General features: G+C 37.7%; 1 protein-coding gene across 6 annotated transcripts in view; it reads right to left on the bottom strand.

Moving 5' to 3' along the window:
• Nucleotides 1–820: 820 nt before the first annotated feature.
• Nucleotides 821–20,388, bottom strand: part of TDP1 (tyrosyl-DNA phosphodiesterase 1) — a 43,362-nt gene continuing 23,794 nt past the window's right edge. For 2 of the 6 annotated variants that reach the window (XM_065685857.1, XM_065685862.1), the window contains 2 exons: nt 11,112–11,226; nt 821–1,291 (listed from right to left, as the gene is read on the bottom strand). In XM_065685857.1, coding sequence (XP_065541929.1) covers nt 1,218–1,291; nt 11,112–11,226 — 189 coding nt within the window. In that variant the 3' untranslated portion in view covers nt 821–1,217. Of the gene's footprint in view, nt 1,292–11,111; nt 11,227–14,160; nt 15,692–20,388 lie in introns of those variants that run through there. The other 4 variants (XM_065685860.1, XM_065685859.1, XM_065685858.1 and 1 more) reach the window with 4 other exon arrangements.

The following is a 20,388-nucleotide window of genomic DNA, read 5'->3' on the forward strand; positions in this document are numbered from 1 at the left end:
AAGCTAAGAAATGAACAACCTAAACACTTCGGTTCTTTTGCTGTGAAGTGAGTAAAATTCCTCTGTTACAGGCAAGTCTATTCCACTACCTAGCTCTATTTACTCTTTGAATAAGAGACTGTACAATGGTTTCCCCAAAAATAAGTCAAATCCATAATCTTTTGGCCTGAAAAATCACCTAATAACTGCACCAGAGAACTTGAATGTAACTATAGAGAGGGCGAACAAAAGGGAAAGGATATGAAAGATGGAAAAGAAGCAGTACTTCATAGCTTCTCTGTGGAGAGGTCTGCAACACTGTAGGAAAACAAAAGAAAATTTCTCTTTGCTAAGCAGATGTCAGGACAATTTCCTAAACACACACCTTTATCTATGGTAACTTTTGAATGAATCAGGATTAGACATTAGGAAATAGTGCCCTCCCAGTGTACCCCAAACCATCTTGGGGAATGACACTGCAAAATGAATGAGGTAGCACAGGAACAGCTACCCAGTACGGTTGTCTGGGATGCAGAGGGAATCCTGAATGAAGCACAGTACAAGATTTCCAGGCTGCAGGACCAGCTGTTCACACATCCCACAGCACTATTTAACAGTACTCTTCAGCACCCAAGCCCATCCACTTCAATTTAATATTTTGGACAGTACTTGTATCCAAGGGGGCAAAAACCCCCAGAGGATTAGGAAATAACTGGCAAACAGCCAAATACCGGAAGAAGCCAAACCACCAAATATTATAGCTTGCATTAGCGGTGATAATTGTAATGAAAAATTTCAATCCAGTTTGAAATGTACACAGAAGAAGCTGGAACAAACGATATATAAACAAGACTGACTTTATTTTATTTAAAATTCACATACAACTTCTATTCCAGCTACTGAGGCCAACAGTCTCAAGAACAGTAAATTTTAAGTTCAGTACAACTAAAAATGCAGTCTCTGAGAACAGTCTAAACTTGTTTCAATCCTGAAAAGCATGTAAGAACCATAGTAAGGAGAAAACATATAAAAAAAGTATTAAAAAACGCAGGTTCCTTTATAGTAATATGGTTATAGATCCTCCATGAATCTCCCATTATCAACATTTTAATATTTCTTTCAACTACAAATTAGCCATTACAACAGACACCATAGCTTAAATCCCAGAAGTAAGTAGTCTTGCAAGCAGCATGGCAGGCTCAGTGTCAATAAGTGAAATATCACAATACTGGAAACATTCACGACGGAACCCACATATTTCCATGTGTATCAGGGGCATCAGTGTAAGGAATATTCCAAATCCATGGTTGATCTGTAAACCAAAACCAAAAACAGGCTCATGACAAATTCAGTTATGAAATGTAAAATTTTGATCCTCTTCCTCCCCTTTGTTTGGAGAAAGGTGAAAATTACCACTGATTTTCACATAACCCTATGTGCCATTTAACTTTACTGGGCATTTTGTATTCAGCTACTTTTTTAAGTGACTTGAAAAAGGGGAGTTTAGTAAGACAAGTGATGGGGATGTTACAAGTCACAGGTATGTGATCACCAGAGAAAGAACAGCCTGTGCAACAAATGCAATCTTTCACATTATGTTATTATAAGAGCACAATAAAAGCAAATATCCATGTCTTCCCCTAATTTAAAATCATTATATAGCTTCTGAGTGGAAGAAGTAGTTGGCTAGTTTTTAGTTACAGTGGATAGGGGATTTTCAAGCACAAAAAATAAAAGGTACTGGAAACCAGAAGAAACTACAGCACTTAAATCAGTGCACTGCCAGAAAATGTCTGTAGGTTTCCGAATCAACTGCAGAACATCTAGACTCTGAGTCATACCTTAAAACCAAACCAAAAAGGTAGTATCATTATTTCCCTAAGCTGCTTCTATCAGTCTTGTGCTTGAGAGTCACATGTGCCTTTTGTCTTTTCGGTGATTACCTTACCACATAGTAAACATGAATAGTTATAAGAATGGGTACTGGAAAAAGCATTAAGGTTTCCAAGCATACATTCCTTTTTTTATCATTGACCTCCAAACCATGACATCAGAATAAATCCAGTCCCACCCAAGCATTGGAATCTGTCACTTGGAGCCCACTATGCAGCTTGGACCTATTCAACTTCACTACCATCTGCAGTTACTCTGTTTCATTCAGCAAAACATAAAGGATGAGAAAGACTTAGATGTACAGAAATTCAGTTACCCCTTAAAGCACTCTGAGAGGCTTCAATACCTAATTTAGTTCTTTTTTTACTGTGTCTATCTTAGTAAATTTTTCTTAAGGTAGCTATTAATGCAGCTGGATCTTTGTTTTATTAATGGGATGCTGTTGCATTTATAGAACACCTGATACTATTTTAATAAGCCACATGCAAAACTATTACTGAAACAAGGTATTTTTAAAGTGTCAGATCAAATTGACAATTATCACTTTTAATAGGAGCTATATCAGCAAGAGAAAGACAGTGCCTGTGTACAAACACCGTAAGACCATAGCAACTTACTGCTGCACACTAAAATGATTGCCAGGCTTTTGAAAGTTAAACATTTATCTTCTGGGGCTGAGTGAAGAGAGGGAGTAGAGGTTAACTGTTCCCTATTTACAGCCCCATTACATCTATTTTTTAAGTGTGCTCAATGTACTTAACTTCCACACATTTCAAGTTCAGTTCTTCATTTCTCATAACACTAATTCCAATAAGCTGCAGTTGATATAAAATTAGTGACCTAGTACCACTGCTTCCTTCTTGCCTCATTCAGAAGCAGCAGAACTTTAGCACTAGTCAAATGAACGGGGCCATTCCTACCCCACTGCCACTTTAAGATTATCTGAAATCTCAAAGTGCTATTTCAGTCAGGCAGACTTTTGAAGATACTCTCACAACTGAGCAGACCATCACATTTCTTTTAAAGGTAGAGAGGCCCTGGAAAGCAAGTTATTTCAAGTACACCTGATCAATCAATCAAACAGTCCCCCACATTTTGAGATCAAGTTACAGAATAAGAAATCATGAACTGACAGTGGAACAAGGTTGTTCTGCAAATTTTAACAGCAGTACTTTCCAAATGCAGTATATTGTGCAGGTCAGGAACACACCAGAAAGCCATCTCAAAACTTCATGTTCTCATAAATATGACAGATGGCAGTACAGTGTGTACAGCCAAAACTAGAAAAGTCTGTGAATTACAGGAACATGCAATTGAACAGTAAAGTATAAAATACAATTAAGGATCTTTGTGATTCTCTTCCTACAGTGAAAATACAAGTGCCTTCTGTGCTTAAGTGGAGATCTGGATCACAGCTATTCCTGGTTGATTTCGAAACACAAAACCTGAATTCTTACATCATCTTTCACAGTATTTTAGGAGTCTTCCAACTGAAGAATTTAGCTTTGAAGTAGTAAATAACCAGAGTGTCTCAAGTCATTCCATGTATACATTCTAACACTCCCTGCTGCGTGAGGCTGGAAAGTTCTCCCTTTCAACATTTGCAGAAAATGCACACTATACTCCAGTCTCTTCTCCCCTTCCTTTAGATAAGCACAGCATTTACAAAGGAACTCATCTTGTTGAGATGGAACACCTCTCAATGCAAAAATCATACCTGAAAGATTTCAAGAAGGGGGAAAGACAGGTGGGCTAGAGGTGTGGGATCTATAACAATATACACAGACAAGGTAATTACTCCTGAAGGCCAGGACAATGACCACTTGTTAGGAAAAAAAAAAAAAGAAAAAAAACCCCATTTAAAAGCAGGATTTGCTTTGTTTCTCAATGAGAAAAAGTATTTCACACTTTTCTGAGGCCTTTCCCAAGTTGTTCTAAAAAAAGCCCTTGATGTATTTTCAAGTTCCTCCCATACAGCAGACGATTTGCTTAGTCAGTGAACTGTGTAATAGGTAAATCACAAATTAAGTGATATTCCTCGACTACAGCAAGCAGCTTGTACTTCCCTCCCCCGCCCAAAATCACCCTGGGGTTGTACCTCTTTGTGCAATGTACATCTGTTGTAAGAAGCTTCTCAATAGGGTTAAACAAAAGTGATAGGCAATCAGTCCCTAAGCACTACAAATGAAATGCTGTACTTTCATGAGAGGACCACATCAACTTGTATTGGTAAGAGAGAGAACTGCAACTGAAATGTGACAATGGAGCTCAACGAGAAGATGATTTCATACAATGGAATAGTTGTAGTTATCTGAAGGATTCTAGAGGGAAATAAAAATCTGAGTATTATCAAAGGCACAAAGAAATGTTGTTTATAAAGATATCTTGCAAAGGAAGGTTGGCTGTTGTGTGCATGTTTCGCAAATAGCAGACTGGATAATTTTCTGGTTGTCTTCAAAAGAACTCTGACAATTTTACTGGTCTATAGGTTTCTTTTCTCTTAGTATCATCAATACATTCATCTTTCTTACAGTTGGATTCTTTTTTCTTATGATAGCATGAATCTGTTGGTTAGCAACAGAGGATTCCAGAAGATTATTGTATCTACATAGTTTATCTGTCAAGATATTAAGTAGTACTATTAGCTACCAGGCAGTTTATTTTTTTAAATTCTTCAAATGGTTTGCCCTGAAGATACATCTGTTGTCCACAAATGGGCTTTTGCAATTCAATTGCAATTGCTCAGATTTGCAAAGAGTTAATAACACACATGTTGCACACAACAATTGTTACCTGCTCAAACTTACTGAGGTCCTTTGTCACTTCAGACTGGGAATGATCTTAAATCTTTATTTTAAAACTGCCAAATGTAAAACGTGCATGTTATTCCCTGCAGCAAGAGAAAGGTGCAAGCTATGTATATCATGAATAATAAAACTGTTTTGCACTGGTAATTTAAAGCAGCTGGGAAGAAACAGTCTAAAGGAAAAACGACCAGGTAAAATTCTCTGGGCAATCTTAACTCTGTTAGGATGACATACTGTTGCGTTTCCTCAGACTTCAACTGTGAATCTTGCACTCTGCACAAGACAGATCAAATCACACAGAAGTTCAACAACTAGACTAGGCATCATACGTCTACCCTGAAAAAGAATAACTGAAATAAAGCACTTCTTTAAATGCTTGGGCTAACCAATCATTGAAGCAAAATATTGACCCCTCCAGCGAATTTGCCATCTCATGATGGTGGTCCCAATTAATGATCTGAAGCATATTTTGGAAGTTCCCTCTTAGCCAAAGACAAGATCTGAGCTTCAAAGAAATTGGCTAGTAACACCTGGCAAATCAGATCAGACAATCTAGTGTCTCCTTCAGTCTTCAAGTCTGTAACCCTATCAAAACAATACTTAGAAGTGGTCTACGTAAATAGTGAGACTAACATTTTTTTTTTCTTTTCCTCTCATATGTATTAATTTCTTCATAATCATTACAAAAAGCCTTAAGAAAACCAGGTTTTGCTGAGTACCCAAATGTTACACTTGGCCTCTGGGAGGCCACTTGAGGAAGCATGTGATGTCAAGCTGTCTTAAGAGAGCTTCAATGTCAAACTGCAGGTTTACATGGCAGTAATGACATTTTGGTTCTGCCTAAGAAGGAAATGTATGCCAACACAGACTGAGATCAGTTCCAACCCCTGCTCCTGACCTGCCTCCATGTATGAGCTACAATGACAATGTATACTTGCTGCTTGAAACTTCTAAATGTACTCAGATTTATATTTACCATTACTCTGAGTGTTAAATAAGTGAAATAATTTCTACTCAATGTATTAGTATCACTTGCACTAGAAACAGGACTAGCTTCCAGTTGTCCTTTCTTCTGAGATGACATTACCTTAGAGTCTCTACCATATTAAGCATACTGAAAGGACCTGAAGTTCTCTACAAATTCATATAGGATGCTGCCAGTCAAGTTCTTTCAAACTCTAGAGAGTATACAGGTCACATGTAGCTACGTAATACTAATTGGAAAAAAGGAGATAATTGAAAAAATGTAAATGACTTCCCCAGAAGTCATCCTTAATTTCTTAAAAAAATATTTTATTTACTTGGTGAAGTAAATAAATACAATTCTAGAACTTTGGACAAAAGAAGAAAAAGGGAGGAGAAAGGTAGACATCATGTACAGTGAAATTTTCCCACAGCTTGTATGACCATCACCAGGTCTTGCGAGAGAGCTCAGAGTAAGAAAGGATTCCTCTAGCTTAGCTGGTCAAAACACTGATCTCTTTCCTTTAGGAAATCTGTCACTAGTACAAGGCAAGATAGATGAAAATTGTCCCCATTGTTTAAATAACAAGATACACACAAATATCTAAACCTACCAGAGCTGGAGGCAAATATGCCATGAAGTATTTCTTGTTTCTATTCAACACAACAGCAGTTTATGTGTAATAAACTAGATGGATTGCTACTTGTTTCCTGAAATCACTACACATTTGCCACATGTAATTTTTCCACGCTCCCAATTCCCACTCATTGAAAACTAGATAAAATATCAAGCACTGAATATCTCAAGATACAAAGAAAAGGTCAATTCGCTCTTTCATGCAAGCATGGCAATGGAATATTGAATAATGAGCATGGCCTCTCAGAAGGGAGAGAGCTGTTCCTGAGAGACATGTTACAGATCCTTTTGTGCATTCTTAAGAATATGAAATCACAGCTGTCAGAGGTTGAAAACTTCAGCCAGAGAAGTAATGTATTGCTAAGTGGACTGTTCATTTCTCCACAATGCTTCAACACAGCATTAAAGCAAATTTCCATCTCATCTGCCCACCATCATTCAGCTGTCTCATGGCATGAGATTTGACAGCTTTAGTCCCCATTTGACAGCTTCAGTCCCCAGTTACCAAGGGTGAAATAGATTTTCCATTGGAAAATAATGAAATACATTTTTAATACATTCTTACAAATTGTGAGAATGGCTCAAGAAAGAAATCTTTAACAAAGAGCAAAATAACCTAAGACAAATGTAATTCATATAACTGGCACATATTGAGGGTAATATGTAGTTTCACTCTAACTTTAGATTAAGCTGAACTGAGCTAGAACCTGTCTTATTTTCTTGTATATACATGTTTTCTGTATAGTATTAGTCAAATGAACACAGCCAGTTTCCTTCCTTGATATAAATACGTACACTGAAGAGGAAACTGAATGAGAAATAACTTTTTTTAACAGAGATTACTTACCCTCCTACTTTATGGAGTTTTCTTCCAGAGGGTTTAAGCAGTTCCACAGCATTTTGAACTGAGGGCTCAGAAAAAGCTTATATAAATTCCTGTCTTATAACCCAGTCACAACTCAAAGAACTGATGATAAATGTATTTTTAGCTCATCCCTTTTCAGTAGTGCTGTAGGAGAGTTCTGCAATAAGTGCATGAGATTAAACCATCTGAAAACTCGCAGAATAACAATGCAGACAAAAGTCACAGAAATGTTTCACCTGCTGAGATCTCCCTAAATAAGCGCAAAACAAATGAAGTAGCCCAAAATCCTGACGTTTACTATAATACAACAATAGTACAGTTTACAATACATGTAAAACCATAGATTCACTGATTCATCAAGCTAATTTATCACTTTATCATTATTTTCTGACAATTTTTATGTACAAAAGGTTTTTTTCAAGCATTATAGTGTGGTTTGTGGGTGGCTTTTTTTATCATCCCTTGTAGTTAAAATTAGCTATTCAACGTGAAAATATTTCTCTTAAAGGAGAAATATTACAAACTCATCTCAACTTAATGTGGCCATGCTGTTACCAGCTATGATTTGAGACCCAGTTAAATTTTATTCTCTGTTCCCTTCAGAAAGCTCAAATAACTCTGACACAACTAGATGGAATTTACCTGTCCATGTATTGTAAAATGTGGTTTTGTGCAAGTCTGAAATACAGCTGAAAGCTAAATGAAAGCAATAGGAAAATTTCAAATGTGTCACAGAGGTGATTTATCATAACTGCCTAACAGTGACATCTGATAGGGATCAAATTATTATTATTATTGAACTTAATGGACTTTAAAAGACTGTGCATCAACCTCACGAACTATGATGACTGAAACCAGACAGATTATTTACATCATTACTGATGAGTTTATCATTGTTTGTCCTGACATGTATTTTATTGCTTGTCAAGATGCATTTACTTCACTGTAACAGTTTTCACACTGGAAGTCTAGTCCCAGCTAATAAACACCAATTAATATGACAGAAAGCCATTGTGACGGAATGACAAAGAATTTCTGCAACTAAATTATTTCCGCAAACTAAGGAACTGTTTTTCTTTCACTTTGTTACATTGGATAATAACATAATTCTGTAACATTGAGTATCTCTGATCCAAGATTAGAATTTGCACAAGTACAAGAAAAAACAATGTATTTCAGTATACCTATCTTCTACTTAGAACATTACATGGCAAATATATGGCCCTGCTCCTGACTATCTGTTCACTATTCCACCCACTTAGCCTCCCTCCTGTTCCTAATAGATTGTTCTGATTATATGAAAGGGATCTGTACTTTGTTTTCCCATGGTTAGAGAATCCGAGTTCATGGAAAATCCCCCAGAGCCTTTTCTCCTTCAGTTATAAGGATCAGTCAATATGGTTTCTTTAGGGAAAAAATAGTTACTTGCATTTTTGTTTCTATTAAAACGAATCTATTTATATCAGTCTCCAGAGACTTTGAGAGTTGATGAGTGTATTGTTAGGGACAGATTATTTTATGAGTCCATCCCATAACATGGGAATTCTTTAAACATCTTTTCCACCAGGATGCTGAGCAACTGAAAAGGAATATTCAGGAAAGAGATGTGAAAAGGCACAGATAGTTGACTTTGCTTCCATTGCCAAAGCCTAGACAGCTTGAATCCTGTCATCTATTCATAAAATGGGAGAAATATGAGATCCAAAAGCTGAACTACAGACAAGTAAGTTCTCTACAGCAATAAACTTTCCATGCAAAAAGAGAAAAAAAAAACGATCTGGAGAAAAACCTTTACGCTTTGTTGAAATATGCATAAACCTCACTGATTCATTAGGGTAAGTGCATAAGTGAAAACAAGAACAGTGTTAATTATACAGCTACATTCTTGCATGGGGAAGACAGTATATGTAACACATGGATTCTGATTTTGAATCTTTTGTTTCAAAATTCCCAAAAATTTAAGTAGGACCTTTTAGAAAAAAACTCTCAAAACCCATCAGTTTGAGCATTAGTTAACCATTAGCTAGCACGCATGTCTCAGAGCACAACAGGCAGCTGTAGTGTATTTTACCCCTTCAGTTAGCTAGTAACCCAGCACAACTCCTGCCACCATTCCCCAAACAACATTCACAGTACTAACATGGACAGCATGGCTTATACTAAACCAGTATAATAGATTGCATTAGCACTTCTACATCAGCCATTATTTTTTCTTCAGAAAACCATAATGCAATGTAAGAATTCTTTTAAGTAATAGGATCTTAAAGCAGAAATATCATCTTTGCAAGTTACAAAAGTAGCATGCCTTGTACTGAACAGGTGAACACTTGGCTGTGTAGCTGGTGCCATACTCAAGGTTTTGGCTTCTACGATCATGGATCTACTTGTGAGAAATCAGGTTTGCTGGGAGCTGACAGGATTCTCCTGATCAAGTAAGGCAAGAGCCTTTTTGCTGATGCATTAGGAACCAATGGGGAAGCACTTGTGAAATGCTGCAGAAGAATTAGGGCTTGTCCCTGTTAAAAAGTGACAGTCCAGCTACATGCTTCTACACCGACACACACAGCTTGGGTAACAAACAGGAGCTGGAAGACACTGCAGCTGAAAAGCTGTGATCTAATTGATACCACAGAATCAGATCACTGGAGCACTGCAATCACTGGTTATAAACTGTTCAGAAGGGACAGGCAAGGGAGGAGGCGGGGGGGGAAGGGGGATGCCCCCAATGCAGAAAAGAAAAATAGTGCATTGACTGCATAGAGCAGTGTTTGAAAAACAGCAATAAGCAGGTTGGGAGATCACTGGTGAAAAAAAATAAAATCAGAGGTCAAGCCAACAAAGAAACCTCATGGTTGCTGCTTACTACAAGCCACCCCATCAAGGCCAGCCCATCGAGAGGATGCTGTCAAAGCATTCTTACTTCAACTACAAGAAGCAACATGCTTGCAGGCTCTGATCCTGCTGGGAGACTTCAGTCACTCTGAAATGATGCATTTTTTATTTTTTTTTTTTTTACTATATAAAAAACTCTATTTACTTCTTGGCTTTTCAATCTTTTTTCACTCTGCATCATGTGTTAGTTCAAAGATCTGAGTTGCCATAAACACTGTCTTTCCTGAGCTCTTTATTATTACCCATTATTGCAGGGTCTACTGTAGATGATACCTTTTTTAGGTCATCACTTCTCAAAAAAAGTTTGTCACAATCTTTTTGCATTAAAGAACAAAACTATAAAACCCAAAATAATACAGGTTGTGCATCAACACCATTATCCTCAATGTATTTTTAGGCTTTGGGGCCATCATCACCCCATAGCAGCACATACTTAGCACTTTTCTGATTTGCATGTTCTAGAGAGTCTCGGGAGCTGAGGAGGTTGAGATTGTGTAAGTCTTTCCAAGTGTTATGAAATACAACCCTTTTGTCCCTCCAGGAGGATTTAAACACAGATCTTCAAGATAATGAAGTCTTAAACTATGAAACAGAGAATGGAGCAAAAGCAACTTTTCCATCTTCTAATTTACAGCAATTCTTTCACATTTGCTCTATGGTATTTCTTTTTCACCCCACTTCCAAAGGACTAGCTTTTTCCCTAACACCTGCTCTCTTCCAAACAGTCCTCTTTTAGCACTCCTCCTCCCATCAGTGCTGCAGAAAAATGTTTCAATTCCATAAAGAATAGATATTTTCCTAATGTATGCAAGAATTTCAGAAAAAGAACGAAAAAGTAGTATCTAGTTTGTTGATCCAAAACTTAAATGATAATGAAAAAAACCATCACAAAAAGACTGCATAGTTTCTTTCTTTGAAATCACATGCAGAATGTGGGACGGATATAACCTTAAATGCAGTCATGCCACAAAAATGTTAGCTTTAGAACATAGCAGTATTCCAATGACTCAGAGTTACTCAAATTAGTTTGCTTCATATCTAATACACCAACTTTTCTTCTGAAGTCACACCTTACCTTTGCTTCCATACTGTTCTGGTGGGAGGTCAAAAGGTACAGGAAAGTATGTTGCTGGATTATCACTTCCTGAAAGCATTTTTCCTTTCACATGAAAGTAACCTTTGTCCAATCCCTATGAAGGAAGGGAAACATACAGAAGAAAGACTTAGTAGCTCTGGGGGGAAAAGACAAACCTAATCCACAATAAGATTCTTTCTCAATGTGTTATTTTAATAAACAAAATATTTTTCCTCCATTATTGAGATTAGATACTTCCTAAACAACTCAGCTTCTCTTATTACTACTATTTGGCTCTCCTCTTTAACATTCACTGGGTTGGGTCCACAATGGATACACTCTACCTTCTCAGTCCCTTACATGTATACCAACCTTTTTCCACATTCACTAGGTAAACATGCTTGTGGCCTTGCTTGCGTAAACAATTCTATCTAAATTGAGTAAGGTCTTTGCAATAGGCTGCCATACGGGCAGCATATGTCAATACAAGATGTTGCTGCTTTTGCATAAATACTTACAGACATTGGAATAAAATTTTAATTATTAAACAAAACACCTCTGGCATTTAATATTTAACTAAAGGGAAAAGCTTTTAAAATTTTCTCTTTGTTTAGCTTCGTCTAGACCGTATTAGAAGTTCAGTGTGTTTCATGAACTGAATTAAAATTCAGCTTCTGATACAGAAACAAGTGTTCCAACCTGTGCTTTCCAGATATCTTTGATAACACTAGCCATATTTGCTAAAAGACTTTAATGAAAATTTGTAACTGCTTGCATAAAAGTTTCAAAGACCACACTCACATTAGAACAACAGTGGATTTCAAACAAGATTAGGGACTACAAAAAAAAGCTATAATACAAGAGCAGACAGATTTTAAGCAACTTCAGTAGATGATATTGCTTTATCATTTTTCCAGACAAATTGGATCCCATTCATAAATTATGAGTTACACAAAAGCAAATCTCTAACACTGAGATTTCCAATAGCCTATTGTCAATCAAGTATAATTTGATTAGAACAGATTATAAGCTTAAAGGCTATCAATCTTTTATTAATTATTTCTAAGACATTAGAAATAATTAGAAATTATTAGAAATAATTAGAAATTCTAAGAACTGTATTTTTCACCCTAAAAAAAATCCTGGAATAGTTTGGGTGGGAAGAGACCTTTAAGGGTCATCTATAGTTCAACCGCCCACAATGAGCAGCGACATCTTCAACTAGATCAGTTTGCTCAGAGCCCTCACCAACCTGGCCCTGCATGTCCCAAGTGTACTCAATGGGTAATATGTTCCAGTATTTCAGCATCCCTCATAGTAGATAATTTCTTCCTTAATCTAGTCTGAATCTACCCTCTTTTAGTTTAAAACAATTCCCCTTGTCCTCTGACTACATGCCCTTGTAAAGGTCCCTCTCCAGCGTTCTTGGAGGCCCTCTTTAGGTACTAAAAGATTGCTGCAAGTCTTCTCCAGGCTGAACAAACCCAGCACTCTCAGCCTCTCAAAGGAGAGGTGCTCCAGCCCTCTGATCATCTTCTCATGGCCTTCTGGAGCCATTCCAACATGTCCATGTTGTTCTCATGTTGGGGGCTCCAGAGCTGTATGCAGTACTCCAAGTGGGGTCTCACAAGAGCAGAGTATAGGGGCAGAACCACCTCCCTTGACCTGCTGGTCACACTCCTTTTGATGCAGCCCAGCATACAGCTGGCATTCTAGGCTGCAAGCTCACACTGCTGGCTCATGTCCAAACATTAACATACACATTATCCAAGTTGTAGAAGTCATGAGTCCAAGTTCTACTGGATTACTGTTTTGTGATAGTACAAGCACAATTTTTAATTACATCTAAACAATCCCAAATTATTCAAACATACATGCTGGCTGAATTGATAGTCCCATCTATATACAATACTTTTACAATACTATAAGTTCATTTTGGCTGAAGTTTTACTTCATCAAATGTTAGCATTTTAAGTTAGAGGAAGCAGGCATTCATATGACCACACAAAGCACTGCATGGAAAGCGGACTTACACCTTTTTCTTTGATATTCCAAGAATCATAGTGAAAGAGAAAAGGGAGAGAAAAAAAAAAAAAGAGAGGGAATTCAACAAACTCCTCTAGAATATAGATGCTTTTTTTGTCCCCCAACCCAAGGTAACAAGAAATTGCTAGCTGTGAAGTAAGAAACAACATGTATTATTTCAGGGATTACACAAAAGCCACTGCCTTTCAAATAAAAGAACAGGGAAAACAAGCAAACAAGGTCATGCTAAAGGTCTATGTGAATGAAAAGTCACTTTAAATTTCTCTTCCTTACACCATTAAGGTCAGTGGTATTGTCATATAACCTCATTAAAACCAGGCTACGGCCTTTTGTAGAGCTTAGCCTTTAAGTACCAAGCAGTATGTTCAAAACAAATGCAAACAACTCACTGTAGGCAGGTTTCAGTCCAGGTGGTGTGCAGCCCTACATATTACTCTTAAGGTGACATTTAAATTGAAAACGAAAATGGCTTGTATGAGGCTTGATTGTCCCAAGCACCTGTAAGCTTCTTTTGTCTTCTACACACAGCTATGGAAGAAATGTGGAATGGCAGAGAAGACTTCTCTGCTGTACTGAGTTGGTTCCTATTTTACAATGAATTTCATACGCATGCCTGATCAAGAGCAGCCAAATTATATACCTGTTGCCCAGTACCATCAGAGTTTAAAAACTGTGTAACCATAGCTATCAAATCAGTGTAGAACACCTCCTACATAGGCCTCTATGTACATACATAGAAATCTCAGTTAAAATCCAGTATCAAGAACTATGCTGCATGTATTCCATTCCAATTCATAGCGGGGGTGCTTTTCACACAACATGAAAGAAAACAGCTCCACTTGTAGGACATTTTTAATCTCATTCTCTTTCCTGTTACCCATCTTTTTTTCAATCCAGTAATACTTTTGTTTCCACTGCATTTTTTATTACCCTCTGTACCCTGTTATTACTTCAGTGTTTCTTCTCAGGTATTTTGCTTCTTTTTCTTGTTCTACACCTTTACCTTCCTCTTCCTTGCTCTTCCTCAGTAGTCACCCATTATATTTTCCTCTCTTCTGAGAATCTTCTTTCTTCTCCGATTCTGTCTTTCAATCCCACTAGACTCCAACAATTGATCCTGAAGTTGTTTCATTTGTCTGTCAGACTCCAACCTGTAGAGATCTTCTATTTGGGAAATGCTTTCCTCAAAAGACTATGGAGTAAGAATCTAGGTTATGGAATACATTTTTTTAACAAGGCTCTCTGAGGAGATTCACATGCTTTTAAAAATAACTCTCACGTGTCTGTCTTCACACAGAAACTGTAATAAGTCACACATTTTGTCTGTTTTAAGCGTTTCCTGGATGTTGGCAACTCATTGCTGTTTCCAAAAAAGAAACCAGCAGGATCTTGCCTGAAAAGATTCTGCCTGCCTTGTAAGTTTTCCTCAGCCATATTCTGTTCTTTTTTCCCCCTCTGTAACTATATTTTGTTCTTTGACTGAAACTTACAGAAATGCATTCTGAAGGGTTGAAATACATTTCTCAGTTGGGAAAGCATTTTTTCTTTTGGGCTTATGAAACTTTACAGTACATTAGCATCATGCAGGCATTGGGAGGATGAATGGAAAAGTAGAACAGCTTTTAAAACCCTACTTCCCAGCCTTTTTTTTTTTCCCCCTAAATCCAAGGCAGACTGCAGACTATTAAAAGAAAAAACCCAAAACCCCCCCAAGAAATCCTACTCAAGTGGGAAGTCACATTGATATCACTACAGTATTTTGAAGCAGGACACAGCTGATTATTCTACTGGATGATTATGAGACTATCCTTTCCCATGCCAGTAGACAGAAAAAAACCCATATTATTTTTAGGTCTATCTTCTAGCCCAAAACCATTTTTAGCCCAGCAAAACTATTTAAAAACTCACTAGTTTTGGCAGGAAAGAATTAAGGATGCATACAAACTTTACAGTAACCATGCTCCTCTGGCCAGGAGAATATATAATTAAATCCTTCCTCAATATTGAGGTGCATTTATTCAAAACAAAGCTTTACTGAACTGTATCAGAACATTTCTTTGTAAGTAGCCAAAAGAAGTGACAAATTCAGGTTCCTAAGCTTGTCAACCCACAACCAAGTACCACACAGCCACTCAACTCATTCTTCCCCTCTCTGCCCACTGGTGTGATGGACAGAATTGCAAAGAGGTAAAACCTGTGGGCTGAGATAAGAACAGTTTAATAATTAAAGTAAAATATAGCAATAATAAAAATTAGGAATAAACCCCAATGACAAAAAAAGGAGCACACAACACACTTGCTCACCACCTACCAATCAATAGCGAGCCCAACCTGTGCAGCGATCTGGGCCTTCAGGGTAGCTTCCCCCAAGTTTATATACTGGGCATGACATGCTGTGGTATGGAATACCTCTTTGGCTAGTTTGGGTCAGGTGTCCTGTCTCTGCTTCCTCCTGGCTTCTTGTGCCCATCCTCCATGGCACAGCATGAGAGACTGGAAAGTCCTTGATCAGGGTAAGCGCTTCTGAGCAACAACTGAAACATTGGTGTGTTATCAGCATTGTTCTCAGACTAAAGCCAGAACACAGCACTGCACCAGCTACTAGAAAAAAAATTACATCTATCCCAGCCAAAACCAGGAAAAAATCCAAAGTTCCCTGGCTTGGAAAAACATGCCTCTTTGAGTCTACTGCTGGACTTGGAAAACCCTGCAGCAGTTCAGTGAACACTAAAACCAAGGCTTAACATTATAAAGTTCACATAAAAAAATCTTGGTTTACCTATGTTGTATTTCCCCACACCCACTCCATTTCATACAGAGTAGGAGACTTCATCTGAAACTAGATAAGCCAAACAAGAAAGTGGTACAACATTACTTTGGTAGTTAATGTTACAGTCAAACAGCTTAACCTACTTGATTTTGGTTCTGGCCTAAGTTGAGCTACGGCCAAAGGTGCTTGGTTCAGTTGTTTGAACTCGGCAAAAATATAAGCAGTTCAGTTCTGATGACCAGACACACACATAATGGCTGGCTGCTCTCTAACGCAGATGCACCTAACTCATCCCTACAGGCAACTAGGAAAGAATACATTACTCATTACCACTGAGTATTCACCATATAGTATTTCAGATTCTGCAACACTGTGTTGTTTGTGACAGATTATCTAGATATAATTGTATCATCTGATAGCACTTGGTAGGCAGTCAAGGGTAAGTTCTCAGTTTAATAGCAACTACTATATTTCTGTCTTTTTATTTCCAAAAGCTGACTGGCTGGTACCATATTCTTCAACAGACCTTTTAGAAAATTTAAATATTCCACAAATTTTCATATCATTTTACAAGCTCAGTTTCTCTTAGAACCTTATCAGACATGGAAGCTGCGAGGAGGAACTACCTAAAAAAGTTTCCATTAGGCAGTTCATTAACAAAAATAAATAAATAAAAAATATGCAGCATGCTTCCTAGAACTCCATACTGTTAGATGACAGGGCACTCTCAACATTTTACATCTTAAAGATGTAATTTAGTTCAGCCTCTGGAAAGGAATCCCCAGCAGCTGAAAGAGCAAGCTGAACACGAGTGAGAGTAAAAATGTAGGAGGTGAGAAATAGAAATGGAGATGGAAAGGGAAATGCAGTTCAAACACAGGACAATCTTTTTTTACAAAGATTTTTTAATCAAGAGAAACATGTGATCTAATGTCAGCATCAGCTGATTTTTCCCTAGACACTAAAACTGTAAGTGATAACAGCTGCTGCTACATTGAGAACAACCATTCAACATATTTCTGAGAGCCTGAGAGGCCAAGACCAAACCTCAAAGCGTAAGTTCTGGAAGCATTTTAAAAACCAGATGAAAATTTGCAGTCAACAGATGGCAAGTGAGGAACGATCCACTTCCAAATTTTTATTCAGCAGAAAATAGAAGGCACAAACCGCAGAGTTCGTGGAGTTTTTGACTGGGAATATTAAGTGTGTGCTATCCAAATCCACCAGGGTACTGTAGCCAAGTGGTCTAAGGCACTGGATTAAGGCTTTAGTTTCTTCGTGAGCATGGGTTCAAACTGCACTGCTGCCCGGAATCTTTTTATGGTTGGACTCTATGACCTTTAAGGTCTTCTCCAACCTAAACTATTCTGTGATTCTACAATGCTAAGTCTTAACGTCTACCAGAATAAGTGTCATTAGCTTTGTGATTAAGCTGCATGAAACAATTTGAAGAAACAGAACTATCAGAAATTGGCGGTATTAAATTGGCATTCTAATAGCTAGAACATACCGAGCCTCTTGAGGCAAAGAACGCTCAGTCACATCTCAAAGCACTTCATTTAGTTTGTATTCGGTATATTTTTAATTGCAAACAAAATCAGCCAAACCCAGCATACTTTAGAAAATTTTCCACAAGTGTCAGTCTATTCATAGTTCACCATTATCTTCACCTAAGATTACTCTGCCGGATAGTATGTTAAAGCCACACTGAGCCAACAAAAGTCTCGACAAACAGACTAAGTTATCAAAGAAGCATTTTTTACGCAGACTGAACTGCAGGGTACATTCCTAAAATAGATTCACAAGCTAAGCACTGCAACTTGAGTATCAGATGCCTGCACATACGCAAGGCAAGTATTAATATTTGTCTCTGACTACCTCCTTGTTATCAGGTGTCTCTGCAGGTACTTCCCAGTGAAGAAAGGAAAGACAGCTGAAGTCTTTGTCCCCACTTTGTTCCCATATATCATGCGACTACTGTCAGTTTTCACAATTAAGTATCAATATGTAGGAAACTGTGAGGAAAAAAATAAGTATTCTCTTCCAAAATAGATAGTTAAATATTCTTCCAAGTTTTAGATTAGTTTTACTTAAGCTGTGTTCTGAGAGGTCTGAAACTCAAACATAAGACTATGTCATGCACACTGGTAGATTTTAGTACAGCCATCTGTACAGGAGTGTGTTTGTGTGCTTAGTGTATTTACATAAGAGTTGTGAGGGCTGTAAGGACATTATTGTACTTGCACAAAGCATTGCTATATTGCATACATTTTAATGACACTATTCAACAAAATCAAACTAAACTTTACCACAAAATGTGATATATTGGAATTATGGTTTCTGATATGTACACGTTTTTGCTAAGTCTGGATGAACAACTTTCTCATTCAGTAGCTGAGAAACAATTAGAGGCTAACCTATTAACGTACCACTTCGCAAAAAGTGCAGCAGGCCAAACAGACTGAGTGAGAACCTTGAGAACAACACTCTGTCATAGATTTACATCTGGATCTGTTTCTCCACATTTATACTTGCATCACATGCTCACCTTCATCCCCCTACTCACTACCCTCCCAACCCAAATCCTACAGAAGAAAAAAAATAGAAAAAAGAAAAGCAGTAAGTAAGAATAAACAATCTCTATCCTAGGAACAACTGAGCAGGCTAAGGACGCTTCAGCTCACCAAAAGATAAAGGTCTACAGAAAGAGTAGTATGGAAGAGGTAAATAGGGATCCCACAGTGTCATGGTTTAAGCCCAGCCAGTAACTCGGAACCACGCAGTCACTCGCTCACTTGCCCCCTTTATTCCCTCCTGCTCCCAGAGGGCTGAACCCAGGACACACTGTTAGTATGTCTTTCAATGCAAGAAGGGAAAAAACATCTAATGAAACTAATTTTCAGAACTCTGCGCTTCATGTGACATTGTTCTGTTGTGGACCTCAGCCAGAAACTTATAGGCACTTAAGAGAAGACAAGGAGATGCTAACAGATGAGGCCTCTAAGTCAAGAAAGCTTAAGGACAAACTACATGCCTGACCATTATACTTTTCCATAAGCATCTGCTGTTGGCCGCTGAGAGCTCTGTGATGTTCCTCTGACAAAGCAAAATAAAGCCTTCTACACCCTTAACAGTGGCTACTTTAAAGTGATCAGTGTGACAAAACCAGAAAGACCTGGGGGCGTGGCTCTACATGTTATAGAGCACAATACGTCTTCCTCAGACAGGTCTTAGCCATTTACACATGTAATTTACATGGATTTATGAAAATACACACAAAACTTCACCGACTGGTCTTCTCCACAGGCTCTGGTTCCAAAAAAAGGCCAAAAGAAGGTTATCTCAAGGTGATCCTACACTCACCTCCCTGGTTTTTGCCCCCTTGAACTTGCCCTTCTTATCTTCTTCCTCGTATTAGTACTCAACTTGCTAAGCTGATTCATGGAACAATGAAAGCTTCAGCAATTTTTGACCACTCTGAGCAGGTTTAAAGCACAAGGAATCTGCTGAGCACCAGTGCCAGTACAAGTCGGGAGTGAGAGCAGCCTTGGACAGGCTGCTGTCATGGTAGGGGGTGGTGACTTGTGGGTTGTTTCTGTTTTAAGTGAAAATCTTGCATATTGCTCAGATCTGAAACAGGTATGACCACTCTTGGCAAAAAGACTAACTCAGTTATTTCTGATTTTCTACCCATTTGAAGCATATTTTCCAAAACAATGCATGGAAAACCAGAGCCAGAACAGGAATATTCAAATTACGTAAAATGACTACGCAGTCTGGTGATCACTTACGTTCATACGAAAAGCTTCATTCACTATGTGCAACCATACCAGTACCGTATGTAAATTAGTTGCTTGGCAGCATCTGGAAATAACAGCAGCCAACTTCTTAGAACGTTATTTTGTCCTTTAAGGTCAGTTGCTGTTAAAAGTTAAATCTGTTTGCACAGTTCTTTTGCCCAACACTTCATTATTCTGCTATTATTAGGTGTTTACACAAATGATGTTGGTGGTTTTTTTTTTTTGTTTAGAGTGCAGTGATACCAAAACCAACACATCCTACCACAGGAACTTGTAGGATGTTTTCTCGTTTCAGTCTGATCAATGTATTTTTGCTAAAAGTCTTCTTCCACATAAACCATGCTAGAGAACAGTGACTGAGATTGTCTCTAAGGTTCACAGTATTAGAAACCACATTACTACAAGTGAGATACGGGGCTTCTTTAGTTACAACCAGAAACCAAATCTTAATATTGCAATCATAGGAAACTACAATTATACAGTTACGGTAAACATTTTTACAATGTTATAATATTAGTAAATATTCATTTGGGAGTACATTACCAATCAACAGAAATTAGAAGACATTATGTGAACACTCGTAAACATTATCTAAGGAAAGGTGTATTCTTCATCAGAAAAAATACTTCTATGGACTTTTAGTATATAAATGTTTTTTCAG

This window comes from Lathamus discolor, chromosome 6 (genome assembly GCF_037157495.1).
Source record: "Lathamus discolor isolate bLatDis1 chromosome 6, bLatDis1.hap1, whole genome shotgun sequence".
Lineage (NCBI taxonomy): Eukaryota > Metazoa > Chordata > Aves > Psittaciformes > Psittacidae > Lathamus > Lathamus discolor.